Raw genomic sequence first — 23,280 nt, 5'->3', positions numbered from 1 at the left:
CCATGGCCTTGGGTTATTAATATCCTTTGGAGTTCGACCAGTAGAACTGTTCCCGAGGCAAAGACATTAATGATTTTGGATCTATTCCTGGAGAAATGTTTCTAGGCGAAAATTTTTAAAGTCTGACAGATGATGTCATTGATTGAGTGATCTGTCAAGAAAGGGAAAATTAATTTGTTGTTTCTAAGTGGAATTAGTGATTCACGATAGGTGAATTGAGGTCGACAGCACAGGTGTTCTGACTCGTGACAGCACCACGTGGTTTATGGTTTTCTCAGTGAGAATGAAAAAACAGAATTTTTCTCACTTGAAAAACCATGAATTTTGTCACATTTATGAAATTCTCACTTTAAAAACCATGAATTTTGACACATTTATGAAATACTCACTTTAAAAACCATGAATTTGGTCCCAATTATTAAATTATCACCTCAAAAAACAAAAACACACACAAAAATTTGTCAAAATTCAAGGTTTTAAAAGTGAGAATTTCATAAATGTGACAAAATTCATGGTTTTTCAAGTGAGAATTTCATCTGTTTTTTCATTCTCACTGAGAAAACCATAAACCACGTGGTTCTCGTGGGACTGGCACCCCCTCCTCTACTTATGAACATTCCAGTATAAATTCATCTAAATAAAACCCAGTTGACCCTTAATTCTCCGAGGTCAAATTGTCTTAGTCGATCAACTTATTTTCTATGAAAGTACAAAAAGGCGGTTTTCGATCAAAATATCTTCAAAACGCTATTGTGCTCTAGTAAAAAATCCCGATTTTATAAATTTCATGATTACCAAGTTTACGGTTTTGAGATAAATATCACCAATACTGTTTTCTACTTTGACAGAATTTCTAAATTATTTTTCGTACAGTAAAAGATTTTCAGAAAATAAGAATCGGAGGGAAAGATTTGAGAAGACTGATAATTGGGAATCAAGCCAAATTATAAAAAAAATGAAACATGTCTTTCCCTATGGATGAAATAGTGTATGATTTGATCTATTAATACATAATTCATTAAACCTTTGACCTCTATCATAATCAATAACATCAAAAACAATATTTGACATGCATTGATCATCATTATTTTTCATTTGAGAAGTGTAAGCAAATATATTAGTAGGATATATAAACAGTTATAATGTATAGCCCATCATTATCAGCTATGTGCCACGTGACATAGTCCTTTCTGAAGAAACCGGTTGCAATGAGTTTGAGCAACACTGAAGAATTTTGAGCAACACAAGAGAAAATAAATTATCCTTTTATGAGTCCAATACAATAAATATGAATAAACAAAGGGTATGCACATAAAATATAAACTAAGAATAAGTAGGATTGTAGAGGGAAATCCCTCACAAATATCGTTATTCCCCTAGTTGATGGTACTTTATCTTTGGTTTTCTGTGTGAACAAGCGTACTTCTTTGAAGCAGAGCAATTGTCAAACCAGAAGACAATCATTTTCTTAATAGCATTTGCATGCACAAGGCCATGTGTCCACAAAAAAGTTTGTGGATAAACCTTGACACACAGGCAAACTTGGATCTAGAGCGAAATTCTGGGGGGGGGGGGTTGCAATGTGACAAGAGTACCAATTATTGTCCAAAATTACAAGTTCAATATTAATAATTTTATTAATTAACCAATATTAGAGTAAAAATGGGTACTTATGCATTATAGCCACCACACCCAAGAAGTGAAGTTAGGTTAATCCTGATGAAACAATTCTTACTTCATAACATGCAGAATAATTTTAGCTAACACACTTTGCATGCATGCCCGCTATACTTTACCCCCCCCCCCTAATATGCAAATATATAACCACAATTAGATATTTTCAATGCATTCTGCCATCCAAAACTTGTTTTCCAGTTTTCATTCCCTCAAAGTTGATTCAACTGGTGTGCGTGTGACTGAACCACCGTGTAACTTAACCCCAAGCAACTGAACTCCTGTAACTGAACCACCCTGCACTGAACTCCTGTACAACTAAACCCCCGTGCAAACGTTGTCAACATGTTCAAACTTGTTGGAATTGTTTGTTTTTTAAAGTTCTGTTTTGTTGTCACAAAAAAAAAGAAAATTGGACGCCCCCCTCCCCCCTGTCCACCTGAATCCACCCCAGCACGCAGGAGATTTTTTTTGCCATCATTTGTTAAATTGGAAAGTAAATAATAAATATGACAGTTTTTTCTTTGATTTGTTGTCAACGTGCAGATTCATCCCCCTTCTAAGAATTTTAATGGGTCAATTCTAGACGGGGTTATTTCTGTTCTGAAATGGATGACTTGGTTACAGTTGCATTCTTCACAAGATAACAAAACTGATGTACTCGTACATACGATTCCACAACGAGAAGCAAGTCAGAAAAAGGAGGATTTGAAGAAGAAATTCCTTGAATAAGTTTGAAATAAATGAGCAATCAGAGATTTCAATGTATTTTTTTTCAGGCCTACTTCATATGGAAGAGGTGGTTGCAAAATTCTCGAAAGGGGCTCACTCGATTGGAAATTAAAAGTTATGGTACCTTTGTAATTTTGAAATAGCAATCTTGTTCAAAAGAGTCAAAAGCTCCCTGAACTGTCTCCGGGATGACCTGACCCCCATAGCCCTCATGGCAATGGATGTAAATTACGCAATTTGCCTATAGCTTGCATATAGGATTTATTATTGGGAAAGGGGGAATGTTTGATCCTGGGTGATACCGAAAACATTAGGGAATGTTGAACAAAATAAAACGAACAAAAAAAAACAACAAAACATTAAAGTAATATAGGCCCTTTCTAAGCCATGATGAAAGGGTAAGTAAATAAATGCATGAAACATTGAATGGCTATTACACCCTGAGATGTCATTTTGTGTGAAGCTTTTTTTGAACGCTCGTTGCTTACGACGTATGGTATTATAAGAAATCGGTTGTGAAGTAATAGTTTGTGAATATGCCTTGATAATAAAAGATGGATCAAAAGAATGGAATTTCGATGCTTATTAAAAATATATAAAATTCAAGAAGTTTAATGTTGCTCATCAAATTTACGAGCCTGAGAAAATTTGCCTAATTTTTGAAAAAGGGGAGAAATACCCGCAAGACATAAGTAATTTGAATGATAATCACATCATGAGATTCAGAATATCAGAGAACCCTACTGTAGAGGTTTCTAGCTTCTACAAAGAAAAATGTGGAATTTTGAATTTTTGCCAGAACCAAGATCACGGATGCGTGTTTTTTTCCCCCAGGGAGTGATCGTATCGAACCAGTGATCCTAGAAGATTAGCAGAGGGCTCATTTGATCATAAATCAAAAGTTTTAGTGTCCTTTTTTAAGTGACCAAAATATTAAAGGGTAGATAGCCCCCTCCCACTCGACCCCCCTTTTTTACCCAAAATTGTCCTATCAAAATTTAGAAACAGCCATTTTCTTCAGCATGGTCGAAAGATCTAATAACTATTTCTTTGAGGATGACCCACAGCCTCCGGGGGAAGAACTGCAAGATTTGAACTTTGCCCATTGCTTACGGCTTTATACAAATAGTATTGGCGATTTGGAAGTATTAAATAAAAAAAAACATTTTTTTTAACTTAAAGTAAGGAGCAACATTAAAACTTAAGACGAACAGAAATTATTCTATATATCAAAAGGGCCGCACCCTCCTCAATGACCCGCTTTTTAAGCCAAAGTGTTTTTTTTTTTTAAACAGAGTTCAATTCAAATTCAAATTCAAACTTTTTATTTCCTCCGAATACGAAGAGTAAAAAAAGAAATAAATAAAAATAATAACCGCTAATCAACAGGCCATAAAATTATCTTAAACTATATAACAACAAATACGCAAAGGCCTTCAATCAAAATTACCACACAAATTAACACTTCATTCAATAGGTAATAAATTAACAGTTCACAAATTAACACTTCATTCAAAAATTAAATAAAATAAAAGAAATTAAGCTTCGTGCGCAGCTCTCTATAAATTATGAGAAAAACATTTAATTTGGATAAAAAATTATTTTGATTTTTCTCCAAAACATCAATAAGGTTTTTTATTTTGTATACATTGTTTAAAAAAGTATTTGATTCAGATTTAGAAAAGCGGAAAAGGGACTTAGCAAAATTAAAAAATGTGTTTTTTACATGCGAAATATTAATAATTATAAAAAACGGTAGAAGCTATTAAAAAAATAAAATCTGAGGCAAAGCGACTGTATTATATACCCGAGCCAGTGATTTCCGAGAAAGAAGATCGCGAAGACAAATTACAGCCCCAAAACTAGACGTTATTCTACTTTTAACTGCTTTAGAAATAGAAGCACGGCATAGAGCTAAAGTCGGTCCATAAGGTACACCAAGATATAAAAAATATTCCAAATGTTTTAAAATACTATCATAAATAAGAACAGAAATTTCTGAATTAACGAGATCATTAGCCTTAGGACCAAAAATTAAAAACTGACTCTTTTCATGGCTAAAACGAAGTCCATGCTCACTAAAAACCTTTGCTAAAAAATATACATTTTGTTGAAGTGACTGAAGCGATCGACTCAAAAGGAGTAAATCATCTGCGTAAGCAATCCACGACAGAACATAACCTTTACCATAAATAAAAGTCAACTTAATTTGATCAAACAGCCCCGAAACAGTAATATTGAAAATCAAAGGAGAAATAATGCTTCCTTGTCTCAGCCCCCTACATAACTTAACATTATAATCACTAAACTGATTCTTCCACTTAATACGAATACAAGAGGAGCCATACCACTTTTTTAAAACCAACACTACTGGTAGTGGGACATTATTCTTCAGAAGCGCAGTCATAGCCCAAGAATGGATAATTGAATCATACGCCGCCGCAAAATCTAACGCAAGTGTATAAACTCTATCCCATTGCTTACAAAAGGATATTATTCTTGAAAGGAGGGTATGAGCAACATCCATGCTTAAACCCTTACGGAACCCAGTTTGATTCAGGCCTTGGTTACAAGACTCCAAATACTTTAATAAAACTAACTCAAAAACTTTGCTAATCTGGCACGAAACAGTAATTGGCCTGTAATCAGAACATCGATTCGTATTCCCTCCTTTTTTTGAAAGGGGTGAAGTGGTAGCACGAGAAAAGCTAGTTGGAAGAACTCCAGAAGAAAGAATAGTAGTAAAAAGAGTAGCGAGGAGAAGGAGTGCTTTGGGGGATGCCAATTTTATATGGTTTGAATGTATACCATCATGATCAAAAGACTGCTTACTTTTTAGAGCTTTAATAGCTACCGTTACATCATCAACAGAAACAGATATTTTACTATTTGGGCGGGGCTTTGAAATTTCTTCCGATAATAAAGAGTCAAGCCGTGATTCAACTGCCGCATCACCGGGTGAAAAAACTTGATTATAATGAGTTATCCAATCATCTAGTTTCAGAGAACTATTAGAATATGGTGAACAATTATTATTACGACTTCTTGAATTAAACAAACTCCAAAGCTCCTTCTTATCACTAGTAATCCTTGATGCAATTTCATCTTTTATCATTTCATTATGCAAACGCAACTCGGCCCAAAAATAACGATTAGTTCATTTCACACCATCATAAAATGGTCCAGACCGCGGTTTTCCCGCGCAATTCCAAAGGTAACAAGCTTGAGAAGCATTCTTTTGGCTTTGCTTTAAAATCGGGTTAAGGTTCCAACCTAAAACACGAGATCCACGACGGAAAGAATCAGTTCTAAATGCTTTATTAGCCCCGACTTTTAAACTATGAACAATTTCAAGGTAAAATAGATCTATATCAATTTGATCAACATCCTTAGAATAATTTACAATTATTTTAGCTAAAAGTGCATCTGATTCTTCATGATAATTGCACATTTTTTCCCGATCCCAGATCATTTTATTTACAATTTGACTAGAACGATGGATAATTTTAAAAGATGGGATTTGAATATTTAAATGAAAAGAAAGGTAAAAATGGTCACTAATAGGCATATCCAACCCAACATCAACAGGCTGTGGTAAAAACGCTGCATTTGAAACCAGCACATGGTCTAGATAAGAGGAACAACCAGAATTATGGACATACGTAAAATTCGCATCTTTTGAAACTATAGTAAAAGCCGAAAACAAAGATAAAAGAGCGGAGGAGCGGACATCAGAGATAGCAATGTTGCAGTTAAAATCCCCGCAAATAAGCCACTGGAAATCCGATGGAACTTTCGCCACACATCGCGATAATTCTAAACATGCAAAATTGAAATCAAAATCCGACTAAATAGTATGATAATTTGTTGGTAAAAAGCACGAAAAAACAATAATCCCTGGGATTCGAACAGCAACAAAATATCGATTAACGGCAAACACTGAAACTGGAATATTCTCTGGAATAAAAATGCAAACGCCTCCTGATGGGCGTCCACCTGTAGGTGTAGCTGGAGATATAAAACACTTAAACTGCTGCGACAGGCTCGAAAGAAGACTAGTAGAGTGGTCGAGAAGATGATGCTCTTGCAGACACAAAATATCCAGATCGCGCAGCATAGACTGCAATACATGTTGTTTATCACCAAAACCATTCAGATTCAGAGATATAGTCTCTGCACTAATCATTTTTTATTCTTTACAACTTTTTCGGTTAACTGTTTGCAGCGAAAGCTAAATCCAGTATGCTCATGAGATCCACAATGGAAGCAACAAGGTTCATTCTGGCAAGGGTTGTTCCTGGAATGAGAGTGTCCACTACCAAGGCACTTGAGACAACGTTCCACGCTAGAGCAGCCCGACGATATATGCTCTAGCGACCCGCATTTGTAGCACATTCGCGGTAAAAACTTATACTCAGTAAGCCTGAAATGTTCGTAGCCAATGTGAATCCCATAACGCAAATAATGAGACTTGGCCGTCACCGAATGGAAGTTTACAAGATATTTAAAACACCGATGCGCTGTATCTCTTCGATACCATGGTTAGAAGCACATACACTCTCTGGGTTGATTGGGAAGTCCAATCGTGGTAATAAACCGACAGTTCTCGATTTGCGAACCTCAGTTTTACCGACCTTTTCATTCAAACAGGCTTTCAAGTTTTCGGCGTTTTGTCTTTTCGTATGAATGACCCATTTCTGTTGCTGGGATCCTGATTCCTTAGAAAGTGAAATCCGCACTATACCATCAGCTCTATCCAACGATTTCAGAAAAGCTTCACGCTTTAAGGGATCATTACAATCTTGTGGTGGAGAATCTACTACAAGACCCACTGTTTCTGACTCGTTATTCAGCGGAGGCCAGGATTTATCATTGAGTTTTTCTTTATTTATACAGCTCAAAACCTCACTCTGTACTGCGTCACAACACTCTTTCTCCAAAGCAGGAGTCTCTGCTACCTTACTTGTGACGTAATCAAGTTTATCAATTATGCTAAAAAGATGCCGGTCCCAGGTTTGAATGGCACGGCTGAAGCGAGCATTTTTATCCGTATCTATCGCAGGTATCGCATCACTTGCAGTCATAACGATTTTCAGATTTGGCAAGCGAGGGGTTGCATCTTCAGAAATAAGGATGTCTAAAATATCCTGTGACAGGCTTTGCATAGCAGAGGGGCCGCGACGTGCAAGGAGTTTATGCGTGGGGTTTACTAGAGATGTTAGGAGGCTTCTAGCTTGAACAAGATGATCATAAGAATAGAAGTTTGTACACGAAGATATACAGGAGGCGGACGAAATTCCTGACTGTAGACAGTGCCGGAAAAAATTTAAAACTGGTGAATCAACAAGAGTCTCTGAAGGAGGCGGGATCTGCGGGGAAGCAGGTTTATCAGAAAATTTCTCGCAGCAGTCAGAGCACTGATATATTATAATACTGTCTTTCTCAATACTCTGAAGAATTTCACAGCGGTTATGACGGAGGCGACCACAACCCCCAGCAGATGTGTTGGAAATAACTGTTCCTCTGGTTGCGAGGCTGAAGCTCTCTTTGCAAACTTTGCACCCTGTCTTGTACAACTTTTCAGAAGTCACGGCAGCCATTTATCAATTAATAATAATAACATATAAATATTGACTTGGTACTATGCGCTAAGGAAATGCAAGGGGGCTACCCCAAACCAATACCACGCCTTCGCCTGAGTAAAACTATTACCAGATAAAATCTCTGCTTACGGAAGTCAAACTTTAGCGTAAAGAGTGAGGCATTGCGGAGGGGACAGCCCCTTTCATATATGGAATAATTTCTGTTCGTCTTAAGTTTTAATGTCCCTCCTTACTTTCAGGTAAAATCGTGTTTTTTTTTTATTTAATTTCTGAACGTTTTTTTAATTAATGCAGCTTTGATTTTGGCTCACCGTACATGAATAATTAATACGAAATTGCATATTAATTTTACTTTTTTTTGGCTAAATGGCTTTCTCGAAATTGTGTTCTGACGTAACTTACGAATTAACTTACGTAACGAAATTCTATATTGGTATATTTTTATTATGCATATTAGGGGGTTCTCGCCCTAGTCAATACCTCGGTCTTTACGTTAAATTTCAAATTTTGTTCCAATTCTTTAATAATAACCCCTTCATCATAAAGGCCGTTAATTAGAATAAATAGCTCTGATCAAATTACAAAAAAAAATTGGCGTAAAGAGCAAGGTAATGACTAGGAGGCGAACCCAATCACATATGTAATAATTTATGTTTGTTTTAAATTTTGATGTTGCTCCTCACTTTCATTTTAAAAAATTGTTTTTTTCTTTTATTATTTAATTACTGATCGTTTTTTTTAAATAATGCTGGGAAACCCGGCGCCCCCTTCCTAGCAATGTCCCTTCCCCCATGAGAACTTCCTCAATGGAAAGATCCTCTCACGTAACCCCCTACACCCCCCAACTACCAAAAAAAAAATCTGAAAACATCTGTATATTTCTCAATAACCAATACTATATGCAAACATTTGGAAAAGTTCTACTGTGGGGGATTAATTCATCCTCAAAGACATAGTTATTTTATTTTTCGACCATACTAAACAAAATGGCTATCTCAAAATTTTGATCGGGTAACTTTGGGAAAAAAGAGCGTGGGAGGCGGCCTATTTGCCCTTCATTTTTTTGTTCACTTAAAAAGGGCACTATAATTTTTAATTTCCGTTCGAATGAGCCCTCCTACGACATTCTAGGACCACTGGTTTGAAACCATCACCCCTGGGGGAAAAAAAATAAATAGACACGCATCCGTGATATTTCTTCTGGCAAAAAATACAAAATTCCACATTTTTGCAGCTAGGAGCTTGAAACTTTTATAGTAGGGTTCTCTCTGATACGCTGAATCTGATGGTGTGATTTTTATTGAAGTTCTATGACTCTTAGGGGGTGTATCCCCCTTTTTTCGAAAATAAGGCAAATTTTCTCAGGCGGTTAACTTTTGATGGGTAAGACCAAACTTGATGAAACTTATATATTTGAAATCAGCATAGATATCTGATTGTTTTGATGTATCTATTGGTATAAAAAATTCTTTGTTTAGAATTTCGGTTACTATTGAGCCGGGTCGCTCCTTACTTACAGTTCGTTGCCACGAACTGTTTGATAATGATATTTTCGGGGGGGGGGGGGGGTTAGTGGGATTCCTTACGCGGGAGTATTTTTTCTTGGAGGAGTTTTCGTGGAGGAAGGGAATTTTTCTTGGAAAGGGGGGGGAGCTGGATTTCCCAGTATTAATTAAAAAACTATCAGAAATCAAATTTTTAAAAATAGTTTTTCAGCTGAAAGTAAGGAGCAACATTAAAACTTAAAACAAACAGAAATTATTTCGTATATGAGGGGATTGCCTCCTCCTCACTGCCTCGCTATTCACGCTAAAGTGTTTTTAAATTTTTAAAAAGCTTATTATTCTAATTAAACGGTCCTTTGGTATCAGGAGCCATTCTGAAATAATTGGAACACAAAATCAATCTTCAGCTGTAGAGAAACCATTGATCACCTTGATCACCATTGATCAATGGGTTGCATTACCCATTAACAACATTTTTCTTACCCATAAGTGCCGTCAGTAAAGTAATATAAAAGTTTAACATAAGGAGTGGACGATTATGAAGGGGGGATGCAGCCCCCTTTATGCAAGGAATACTTTCTATTCAGCTAATTACTTGTTGAACTTTACATAAAGAGAAATAGGGCTGAGGAGTTGGTAGTCTCCTTTGGATTTAGATTTAACAATCAAACAGTTCGTGGTAACGAACTGTAAGTAAGGAGCGACCCGGCTCAATGGTAACCGAAACTCTAAAAAACTGAATTTTGATACCAATAAATACATCAAAACAATCAGATTTTAATTCTGATTTCAAATATATAAGTTTCATCAAGTTTAATCTTACCCGTCAAAATTTACGCGCCTGAGAAAAATTGGCTGCTTTTCGAAAAAGCGGGGGAGACCCCCTAAAAGTTATAGAAACTCAATGAAAATCACACCATCATATTCAGCGTATCAAAGAACTCTACTGTAGAGGTTTCAAGCTCCTATCTACAAAAACGTGGAATTTTTTCATTTTTTGCCAGAAGGAAGATCACGGATGCGTGTTAAATTTTTTTTTGGTTTGTTTTGTTGTTTGTTTGCTTTTTCCCAGGTTTATTCGTTTCAAACCCTTTGTCCTATAATAAATTGAAATTGCACCTTTAAACGAAAATTAATATTTATAGTTCCCTTTTTAAGTGACAAAAAAAATGGAGAGAAACTAAGCCCCCACCCACGCTCACTTTTTTCCAGTCACCCGATCAAAATTTTGAGATAGCCATTTTGTTCAGCATGGTCGAAAATATTATTACTATGTCTTTTAGGATGACTTAATCTCTCGAAGCGCCCAGGGGGAGGGCTGAAAGTTATGAACTTTACCCAATGACAAGAGCAACATTATTTTTTAATTACACAGAACATATAGTAGCCTATTGGTTATTGGGACCCGGCTCAATGGTAACCGAAACTCTAGAAAACGGTATTTTGATACAAATAGATACATCAAAAGAATCGTATATTAATGCTGATTTCAAATATATAATTTTCATCAAGGTTAATCCTACTGATCAAAAGTTACGCGCCTGAGAAAATTTGGCTGATTTTCGAAAAAAGGGGGAAAGACCCCCTAAAAGCTATAGAACCTTAATGAAAATCACACCGTCATATTCCGCGTATCAGAGAACCCTACTGTTGATGTTTCAAGCTCTTATCTACAAAAATGTGGAATTTTGCATTTTTTGCCAGAAGAAAGATCACGGGTGTGTGTTTATTTGTTTTTTTTCCCCCAGGGGTGATCGTATCGACCCAGTGGTCCTAGAATATCGTGGAAGGGATCATTCGAACGGAAATTAAAAGTTCTAGTGCCCTTTTAAGTGACCCAAAAAATGGAGGGCAACTAGGCCCCCTCCCACGCTCATTTTTTCCCAAAGTCACCTGATCAAAATTTTGAGATAGACATTTTGTTCAGCATGTTCGAAAATATTATTAGTATGTCTTTTAGGATGACTTAATACCCCTAAGTTACCGGGAGGAGGGCTGAAAGTTATGAACTTTACCCAATGTTAACATATAGTATTGGTTATTGGGAAGCATACAGTACAGACGTTTTCAGGGGAGATTTTTCCTAGTAGTGGGGGGGGGGGTCGGGGGTTATGTGGGAGGATCTTTCCATGAAGGAATTTTCATGGGGGAAGGGACATTGCTATGAAGGGGGCGCCGGACTTCCCAGCATTATTTAAAAAAAGATCAGAAATTGAATATAAAAAAACAAGTTTTTCAACTGCAACAGCAGCAACATCAAAACTTTAAACGAACAGAAAAATTGGGTTCACCCCCTAGTCAATACCTCACTCTTTAAGCCAGAGATTTTTTAGTACTTTCATAAGAGCTATTTATTCTAATTAACGGCCTTTGTGATTAAGCAGTTAGTTTTAAAGAACTGGAACAAAATTCGAACTTTTGCTTAAAGAGCAAGGTGTTGACTAGGGGGCGAACCCCCTAATATACGTATTAAAAATATATGAATATAGAAGTTCGTTACGTAAGTTAATTCGTAAGTTACGTATATTTATTACTAATAAAAACGTTTGTAAATAAAATGAAACAAGTTTCGAGAAAGCTATTTAACCAAATAAAAGTAAATTAATATGAAAATTTTGTTTTAATTATTCATGTACTTTGAGCCAAGATCAAAACCTGCATTAATTCAAAACCTGCAAAGTCAAACGCTAAAGTTTGACTTTCTCGCAACTCTATTTTTTTTAAACAATAAAAAAACTTTAGCGTAAAGAGCAAGGCGTTGAGGAGGGGACAGCCCCTTTCATATACGGAATAATTTCTGTTCGTTCTAAGTTTTAATGTCGCTCCTTACTTTCAGTTAAAAAAATTGTTTTTTTATTTAATCGTTAAAAGTGTTGATGTCCCTCTATGCTTCATTTGAGTAAAAGTTGTTTTTTATTTATTTTTTTTTTTAAAGATGAACTTAACATCATAGGCAGTGTAATATGAGTAGTAGGAGTTTCCATCCCAATCGATCCTGGATTTTTGGACATCCCCACCGTTCTGGATCCTGGACGGTAACATTTAAATTTCGTTTAAGATTGCTTCGAAAATGAAAATTACTCAGGGAAAATATGAACCCTTAAGAGGTGTTAATAGGGGCCTGAAAAGCCGAAACATTTTCCAATTATTTTTCAGCCGAATCATGACATCAATTACGAAAAAAGTCACTGGCCGTTGCAACGAAAAAAAAAAGAATTTAACAAATGACAATATAGAGAAAAAGGGTATAATGTTTATTTTAAAAAGCAGTGGACAACACCAAAAAAAAGCAACAAACTTTAAATAATAAACAAATCCGAACTATTATTATTTCAAGTCCAGAAGCCTTTATCAACGGAAAAAAATGAATTAAGCTAAATTAAACAAAGCATATGAAGAAAAGGAAAAAAAAGCAATAAACAAAACTCACATCTTAATAACTTCTAATATCACCATGCATATAGCACGAAAACGCTCAACAAAATGACAAGCTAGGTTCAAACTCCAGGTTTTTCAATAATACAAAATTTTTCAAACTCCAATGGTACCAGAGACAAACTAATTTATCATTCTGTGGTGTGTATTCTTGCTATATGCAGGGTGATATTGGAAGTTATTAAAATATTTCATTGTCCAACTCAAACTGTACCAGAGACACTTGAACTTGTCATTCTGTTTTCATTTTTGTGCTAATGAGATATATTTGTGCTAATGAGCTAATGAGATACTTCATTACTAAACTCAAGATGTAGGCCTACCAGAAATAGCCTAACTTGTCTTTCTGTTTTGCATTTTTGTGCTATTTGCGTGGTGACATTGGAAGCTATTAAAATATTTCGTTACCAAGCTCAAACTGTACCAGAGACAATCCAACTTTTCAATTTTGTTTTACATTTTTGTGGTATTTGCATGGCGACATTGGAAGCTATTGAGGCTTTTCATTACTAAACTCAAAATGAACCAGAGACAACCTAACTTGTCATTCCATTGCGCGTTTTCGTGCTATTTTCATGGTGATATTGGAAGTTATTTAGATATTTCAAATTCCACTGGTACCAGAGACAGCCTATTTGATCATCATTTTGTTGTGTATATTCGTGCTATTGGCATGGTGGTATTGGAAGTTATTAAGATGCGATTATTTGTTTCCCTTTCTTATTTAGGAACTTACATAGCCGGATTAAACTTGACCAATAGACCGGTTAAAATTTTATGGCCAACCGACAGTCCGAATCTTAACTATATTACAATTGCCCTCGTTCCACAATGATTTTAGTTAAAATAATCAGCACGATCCTGAAGTGTAGGTATATAATATATTGAAAAATGCATTTTTAGAGAATTTAAGGTGTGTGGCAACAAACAAAATGATAACAGCTTTTAACAGATAAATGAATATTTTAGTAACTTAAACTATTTAAAAAATCACAATAAAAAGGATCAAATTAAAAAATCACATTAAATGAACACTAGATCCACTCTGAGGAATCCCAAATTGTTTAATTGCACCACAACACTCACTTCCAATCTCATTTAACACCTACTTTATCATATTCTACGTCCCCAATTATCTCTTAGATTATTATTGTTTCAAATTCGTTCATCAAATACCTCTTTTCTCATAAACTTTCCTTCTAACTCGCTTCCATATAAAAGATACAAACTATTATCCCTTGGTTCAATAGCAGCCTTAAACCATCTCTTTAAAACAACCTTAGGAATAATAGACTCTTCCCAATTTTTTTAACCCGAAAATAAATTTCTAAAGAATCAGCTACATCTTTCTTCACCTTGCCATGTCTGAATTTTTTAATCGATCAAACATTTTCATCTTTTGTTTTTTAATGCCATCAATTTCAGTATCCAAATCGTTACCTATATTCGAATCCTCTCACTCCTCAACTTATTTGAATCTTAGAGCGTATTCCCGGTCCAAAATGCAATTTAATTCATATTTACTGCAAATTTAATACGAATGGACTGCGAACCTGGAATGGTTTATTAAACAGTGGCTCTCTTCCGGCGAAACTTTTAAACGCAACATAACACATAAAAATTTTCACAAATGGATCTTTACAATTCCGTTATAGCACAATTGCAGTTCCACCATTTTGCCTACACAAGGGGCGTGTTCCCGGTCCGACGAAAAGTTAATAATATTTAATAAAAACTTAATATTTCGTTCCTGGTGAAAGCGAATTAACAGCTGGAACGATTGAAAATTAAATTCGTATTAAATTTTGTATTAAATTTTTGTGAATACGGTTAACTAGCGTATTTACTGAATTAACTTCTGTACATTCATCATCAAAGTGGGAAACATGGAGGAAAATGACCAATCTAATAGTAATTAATTAGTATTAAGGGATCAAACCTCATATTTTTCATATTTTACTCATTCCTCATTAAAATTACTCGTGTTTTAATAATAAATTACAATTTATATTAAGGCCTTAGTTAATAAACTGTTCCAGGTTTGCAGTTAATTCGTATTAAATTTGAAGTAAATACGAATTAAATTGGAATTTCCACCTGGAACACACTCAAGGGTTCATATTCCTCATACTCATTAGTTTGGTTATTTGCCTTGACTTTGGTCATTTGTCTCCATTTTTTCCAACTTTGATGATGAATATACCGAAGTTAATTCAGTAAATAAGCTAGTTAACCGTTTTTTCACAAAATTCACAAAAAATTAATGCAAAATTTAATACGAATTTAATTTTTGATCGTTCCAGCTGTTAATTCGGTCTTACCTGAAACGAAATATTAAACTTTTATTAAATATTATTGACTCGGACCGGGAACACGCTCTTAGAATTAAGTAGACCAGCAGATTATCTCCCTGAGGATTTTCCCCTGAAGAATATGTGCCTAATACAACGAGAGGTTCTAAATATTCGACAGATTTGGCTATACAAAAGATTCGAAATGTTTCGAAAGAAAATATCTTAAATAAGAAATTAGGCTATCCAAATAATTATTAACATATGTCTAGATATAAAAAAAATTATGATACTGAAGCACTTTAAGGCCTTGATCTGTATTTTGGTTTTGATGTCAACTCCCTGAGTAGTTACGAAGAATTTGGAAACAGTTGGGCCAGTCGTCCATGGGTAAAACACCCAAATCACCTAAAATAAAAAAATTAAAATAATAGGAAAAAACAGTAAAAAGAAAAAACAAATAATTTTGACATTGAAATAGGAAAATTTCAACGTGATTCTTCTCTAAAATGAAGCTTGAAATATATCTAGTTCGGATTATTTTTTCAACATTTTCTAATTTTTTCCAAATTAGAATTGCATTTCCAATTATTTGGAAATCCTAATAAGGACAAATTACCCTTAAACTTTTTGCTTACCATTTTTTCAAACATATGTTGGACCATATGCTCTGAAATATTAAAATAAAATTTCTGTTCATGTTTTTCATGTCTTGGTTGTAATTAAATAAAAAAAAACAAGTTTTTTTAACTGAAAGTAAGGAACGACGTTAAAACTTAAAACGAACAGAAATTATTCCGTATATGAAAGGGGCTGTCCCCCCCTCAACGCCTCGCTCTTTACGCTAAAGTTTGACTCTGTCTCACAGCTTTTTTTAAAAAAATAAAAAACTTTAGCGTAAAGACCGAGGCGTTGAGGAGGAGACAGCCCCTTTCATATACGGAATAATTTCTGTTCGTTTTAAGTTTTAACGTCGTTCCTTACTTTCAGTTAAAAATAACTTGTTTTTTTTTATTTAATTTTTGAACATTTATGAATTAATGCAGGTTTTGATTTTGTCTTACCGTGCATGAATAATTAAAACAAAATTTGCATATTAATTTTACTTTTATTTGGTTAAATGGCTTTCTCGAAACTTGTTTAATTTTATTTACGAACGTTTTTATTAATAATAAATATACTTAACTTACGAATTAAATTACGTAACGAACTTCTATATTCATATATTTTTAATACGCATATTAGGTGGTTTGCTCCCTAGTCAATACCTTGCTCTTTAAGCTAAAGTTCGAATTTTGTTCACATTTTTTAAAAATGACCCCTTAATCACAAAGGCCGTTAATTAGAATAAATAGCTGTTACGAACCTACTAAAAAATCTTTGGCTTGAAGAGCGAGATATTGACTAAGGCGTGAACCTAATAATATATGTAATATTTTCTGTTCGTTTAAAGTTTTGATGTTGCTGCTGTTGCAGCTGAAAAACTTGTTTTTTTATATTTAATTTCTGATTTTTTTAAATAATGCTGGGAAGTCTGGCGTCCCCTTCATAACAATGCCCCTTCCCCCACTAAAACTTTCTTCATGGAAAGATCCTCCCACATAACCCCCGACCAACCTCCCTCCCACTACCAGAAAAAAATCTCCCCTGATAACGTCTGTATACTTCCCAATAACCAATACTATATGTTAACGTTGGTTGAAGTTCATAACTTTCAGCCCTCCCCCTGGGGCATAAGGTCATCCTAAAAGACATAATTATAATATTTTCGATCATTCTGAACAAAATGGTTATCTCAAATTTTGATTGGATGACTTTGGGAAAAAAATGAGCGTGGGAGGGGGCCTAGTTGCCCTCCATTTTTTTGTTCACTTAAAAAGGGCACTAGAACTTTTAATTTCCATTCCAATGAGACCTCCCACGATATTCTAGGACCACTGGGTCGATACGATCACCCCTGGGAAAAAGAAAAAACAAACAAACAAATAAATAAACACGCACCCGTGATCTTTCTTCTGGCAAAAAATGCAAAATTCCACATTTTTGTAGATAAGAGCTTGAAACATCAACAGTAGGGTTCTCTAATACGCTGAATATAATGGTATGATTTTCATTAAGGTTCTATAACTTTTAGGGGGTCTTTCCGCTTTTTTCGAAAATCAGCCAAATTTTCTCAGGCGCGTAACTTTTGATGGGTAGGACTAAACTTAATGAAAATTATATATTTGAAATCAGCATTAAAATCTAATTCTTTTGATGTATCTATTTGTATCAAAATACCGTTTTCTAGAATTTCGGTTACCATTGAGCCGGGTCGCTCCTTACTTACAGTTCGTTACCACGAACTGTTTGAAAATTGGGTCATAAAGCAGTTAATGCAAAAATTGTTACCAATCTAATCACTTATTCTATATTATAATTGTTAAATCTATATCAAAAGGTAAATTTGTTATATTTTCCATATTCGAATAGTATGTCTGGGATTTGACGCTGGCGCCATCTCTAATATACACAACATAAGTTTCTAGTTTTGTTTTATTTCTACCAATATTGGATGGCCTCTTCTGAAATCTTTAACTTAATCCAAAATTAAATTTTCTGATGTTTCTACATGGAAAAAATAGAATTCTCGCAAAGCCTTTTTGAGACAAAAAAAAAAGTCTTACAAGCACTTGATGGAAAAAACTCTTACTGTACAAACACCAACTTTTGTTCCACAAAATTAAGAGTTTGAATGCAATCTAATTATTTTTTATGGTAAATTATCTAATCCTTTAAACAAAAAGCTATTTGGAAAGCAATTCTTGAAGTTTTGTTTGCAATTTGTCTAACATGTATTTTTTTTCCAGAATTTTTTCAAAATTTTAAAGATTGCGCATAAAGATTTTATCAAAAACTTAAACATTCAGGTAAAACGTCGGTGAGAAACTAAGCATTTATTAACATACTTTAATCAACGACACTACGGCGTGTATAATACCCATGTACCATACGTTGATTCGCGAATTAACATAGTTCAAGAGATTTGCCTAGTTTTCAGTAGGCAATAATCGAAGCTCAGACAAAACAAATCATCATTCAATGGATTCCTTTTAACTGTCATACTACTACTACTACAAACAACAGCTAAGTACAAAACCGCCTGTTGTCAACCCAGCTGTGAACGTTTTTTTCACGTCGCTCTGCTGAAACTTCACTGTGCTACTACTCTAAAGTGACAGGACAAATGCACAGAAGATTCCAATGAAGCTGTCACTCCGTTTGATGGCATTCGCTATTGGTTCAGTCCACTGTAGAACTGTAGCGTCTTCTTTTTCCAAACATGAAACACATTTAATACCGCGTCACAAGGCTCTGAGTCGTGTCGTCACATTCATAGGTTTATCCTGATGTGTACACCAGAATCGCGCATGCGCGAAGCCAGAGTATGAATCTTGTGTGGTTTTAAATGTGTTTCACTTTATTTTAACAGAGAGTATAGCCTTTGTCGACACTGTATATTCCCTCTACTATGGTTCAGTCCCAAGTGAATTTCCAAACATGCAATTTTTGGCTTTTTATGATCTGCAAATATAACATACAATATCAAACTTTACTTCCATATATGACACGAATTCTCATCACCAAATAGTGGGTTTGACCTTAAGACGTTGCAACAACGGAGTGGTGCTGTAATCTGGGTCATAGCAAAAGATTTAGTACACAATATTTTGATTTTAGGGATGAACTGAACAGTATATGCTTCATAGGAACTGATATGCATAGTGTTTTATGCATTGCTCTAGGAAAAATTGAACTTTTTGGGAAAAAATCCTTAGCTTTCCTAAATGGCCGTTTATAACACTATGTCTTATGTCTTGGGCCTTCTCACTAGAATTGTTTTAGGAAGAAATATCCTATGCTTCCTAAATCACTATTTTCCCTTGAGAGGAAATATTAATACAGACAGTTTATGCGTCGTTTTAGAAAAAAATTCTTATTTTTCCTAAATTGCTATTTATAACGCAATGTCTTGACCTTTTCATTAGAGAGGATGAAATAGTTGACTAAGAAGTAAACTAAGGAAGCAAAAAATATAGTAATTCAAATGTCGTTGGGATGGATTTGACAAAAATTTATGGTTTACGGCCCAGCCCCTTAGTCTAAATAAGTTCCTTACCCATGCAAAATGTGTTTTATTTTACGCCATCTCTTTCCAACTATCACTGTAAAATTTTACAGTGAATTCCAATAGATTTTCTTGTTATACAATTTATAGTCAATAACCACCAAATATTATAAGACTCTCAATCAGAGCAGCTAAAAATGTTCAACTATTTCATTATTATGATAATCCAAAGACTACTGTTGAATTTTAGTAAATATGATTACATGAGAGTAATTTGTGATCAATCATAGAGGTTTTCATGTTAAGAAGCTAGCACAGTTTTACGCCCAAAGATCGCTCGGGTCTGCAAAGATAGGACAAACCTCATTTGGAAAACATTTAAATATATTTTTAACTGAACTTGAACTAGGCAATATGTTAGTATCGATTTTAAATTATCCATACTTTTATGAGTTTCAAATTGAAGTGTTTCGATACTTTGATATCTGGCGATTAATGTCGTTTGTTACCAATTCATAGATTTCTACTTCAAAATGAAGTCACGTGGTTCTACGTATTTAAACTCAGAAAGCTAACATTTTTCAAGGGTGTCCGTCTTAAAAAACGACTAAATTTGGAAAAAGCTATATTCCCTTCTCCTCCTTGGGTCCCAGCCTGTCCCTTCCTTGTCCTCCGTTCGATACTGTACCTTTAGATATGAACAAACGTTTTTGCCTTTTATTACAGAACTACCCAAGTTTTATACTTGCTTAGCTGCCCAAGTTTTATACTTGCTTACAGTTTTTTTTTATGTCCTGCTTTTTATCTTTTTAACTTTTACCAGTTTTAATTATTGATTAAAAAATATTTTTTTCATTCCCATAATTTTAATTTTGACAGCTTTTGCAAGTGTTCTAAGTTTTTTGTTTTTTTTTATGATCTTTTGTTTGTTCTGCCTCTTTCATTTCCAAAATTTGAATTCGGTCCTTCAGGGCTTGTAATAGTAATTTTTGTAATACATATCTTGTCTTATTCTAACGAAACTGCAAGGAAATCAAATTTCGGGCCTAAAAATGCTTTATTTTAAGACCGTCTCCCAATCTGCCCATTCGTGGACTTGTGCTTTTTGTATCCCAGAGTTTTGAACTTGCGGACGAGGCAAAATTTACCTTATGTAAGATTTCCCTCTGTAATCTCCCCGGAAAATATTCTTCCCCCAGTCGAAAATCTATTTGACGCTTTTCCTGATCTATTAGTTTAAAAAAAAATTTGAAACTGCTTCAAAATTAAACAGTTAAGAAAAAACCGTATAAGAAAATATACAATAAAGAAATTATGAAGATTTAATATTAAAATTTTTTAAAATTATATAGAGAAAAGATGGCTATAAATAAAAAAAATATATAAGAAAAACTATTTAAAAAAGGGTTGAATGCCAGAACCATAATCAAGCATTTGTTCTTTATGAACGATCAATTCCACAGAAAATTTTACCTTCGTCCCGAAAATTTTTAATTATCAATTTTGCTGGCAATGAAGCCTTAGAAATTTTTAAGGTAAATTACTGACTGACGAATAACTAGAATTTTAATTCATCTAATTCCTTTTCTAGGTGTAATAGTAACACCCTACAGCTACCAAAACACCCTTTTAGCACAGGATACTATCCAGAAAGTCAAAATTTCCCACAGCCAGTGGTTCCTGCCCAGTATTCATTGCAGGATTATGGACAGGTAGACATGTATTCAGAACAGAATAGTAACCCCTTTTACTCAATGACGTCTCATCAGTCACGGACAACTTTCCAAGAAATTCCTCAAAATGGAATTTATAGTGGTCCTTATGACCACTCCAACAATAATTATAAGCAATATGACAGTGTTCAACCACCTACCTACGAAGCTCGACATGGATTTCAGCTGGAACACGAACCAAAGACGATAGATAGAGAGACCCCAACTTCCGACACAACTCAAACCCAAGTATGCCTTCTATTCCTACAAATATAGTTTCTTTTTTGGACGTTCATAGTTGTTGCTATGTATTGGCTTGCTTTCCTTTATTTAGCTTTCACATTTTATCACTCTATTCATAAATAATAAGCTACAGAAAAACTACAAGGCATTTAGCCGTCAAATAACAAACGGCTCGTCATGGCTCGTCGGTTAAAAAAAAAAGGGTTACATAACTAACTAACTTACAAAATATTAGATTATTTTACGCTCGGTTAATGATAAATTAAGAATAAATTACGGGAAAATTATGTTTATTTTTTTAATTTAGTTGGCTTGTTTAAACAAAACTTTCTTTAGTCGATACAAAACGGTTCTCATTGATAGCTTACCAAACATTAACTTTATTAAGTCATATAATAATCATACATACGTCAACTAATCAAACCCACGCCAAACGCATACCATTCACATAGGGCTCGATCGGAGGACAGACGCCTGTGTAAATATCCACCCGTGCACCACTTTCTAGCACACAACTCCCTACCAGCACAGTTTTTTCTCCACAAAACTAGTTCACTATATACAGTACGTAATTATTGTCTATGTAACTTTCGAAATTTCAACTGCAATAACTCAAAGCTTGTTTTGATTCATAGCTCCATGCACAGGCATAGAAATTTGCTTGTGGGAAGGTGGACAACATTTTTCAAATATGTGAATCAAGTTTTTCTAAATATGGAAATTGTGTGCTAAATATCGGAAATTATATGGAAATAATGAAATATTGATTTTTGGGGGGAGGGGGGCTATAAAAATATAAAACTTATCAACTTTTTTTTACGTTTTAACGGGCCGGGGAAACATTTCGGGCGAAAGGGGGGGGGGGGTCAAAGCGCTGCCTAAGTAAGGATCTTAAACAGTTTTTTTAATAGTTACATAAGAAAAAACCAAAAACAAAACGTCATAAAGAGCTGAGAGTTGAGAATCAAGTTGAGAGTTCAAAACATGAAATTTTGTTTTAGACTAAAATGTATCTAATAATTATTAAATTTTTAGCATCTTCTCTGCTATCACAAAATCAAAAAGAAATAGTTCTAACTTCCCTGACCAGATAATCCTTTATGCCTATTGCTTATGTTTTTCAACCTTTTTTCTCTTGTATTTAGTCTCTTTAAGAAATTAAATGAAAAAACAAGTTTTTTTAACTGAAAGTAAGGAACGACGTTAAAACTTAAAACCAACAGAAATTATTCCGTATATGAAAGGGGCTGTCCCCTCCTCAACGACTCGCTCTTTACGCTAAAGTTTTTTATTGTTTAAAAAAAAGTAGAGTTGTGAGAAAGTCAAACTTTAGCGTAAAGAGCGAGGCGTTGAGAAGGGGATAGCGCCTTTCATATACGGAATAATTTCTGTTCGTTTTAAGTTTTAACGTCGTTCCTTACTTTTAGTTAAAAACTTGTTTTCTTATTTAATTTTTGAACGTTTTTGAATTAATGCAGGTTCTGATTTTGGCTCACCGTACAGGAATAATTAAAACAAAATTTGAATATTAATTTTACTTTTGTTTGGTTAAATGGCCGTCTCGAAACTTGTTTAATTTTATTTACGAACGTTTTTATTAGTAATAAATATACGTAACTTACAAATTAACATACGTAACGAACTTCTATATATTCATATATTTCTATTACGTATATTAGAGGGTTTGCCCCCTATTCAATACCTTGCTCTTTAAGCTAAAGTTCGAATTTTGTTCCAATTCTTTAAAAATGACCCCTTAATCACAAATGCAGTTAATTAGAATAAATAGCTCTTATGAAAGTACTAAAGAATCTTTGGCTTAAAGAGCGAGGTATTGACTAGGGGGTGAACCCAATCATATACGTAATGTTTTCTGTCGTTTTAAGTTTTGATGTTGCTGCTTACTTTCAGTTGAAACACTTGTTTTTTTATATAATTTCTGATCTTTTTTTAAATAATGATGGGAAATCCGGCGCC

The 23,280-nt window shown here is 34.4% G+C and overlaps 1 protein-coding gene across 1 annotated transcript in view; it reads left to right on the top strand.

Moving 5' to 3' along the window:
• The first annotated feature begins 20,949 nt into the window (after positions 1-20,949).
• The window catches only part of LOC148951043 (uncharacterized), a 102,311-nt gene continuing 99,980 nt past the window's right edge, over positions 20,950-23,280 (top strand). Inside the window, exon 1 of the mRNA XM_089090587.1 lies at positions 20,950-21,309. Coding sequence (XP_088946713.1) covers positions 21,067-21,309 — 243 coding nt within the window. The 5' untranslated portion in view covers positions 20,950-21,066. The remainder of the gene's footprint in view (positions 21,310-23,280) is intronic.

The sequence above is a fragment of the Artemia sp. Qi Xiang Cuo genome, chromosome 6 (assembly GCF_049724085.1).
Source record: "Artemia sp. Qi Xiang Cuo chromosome 6, ASM4972408v1, whole genome shotgun sequence".
Taxonomy (NCBI): domain Eukaryota; kingdom Metazoa; phylum Arthropoda; class Branchiopoda; order Anostraca; family Artemiidae; genus Artemia; species Artemia sp. Qi Xiang Cuo.
This window is presented reverse-complemented; position numbering and strand designations above follow the sequence as displayed.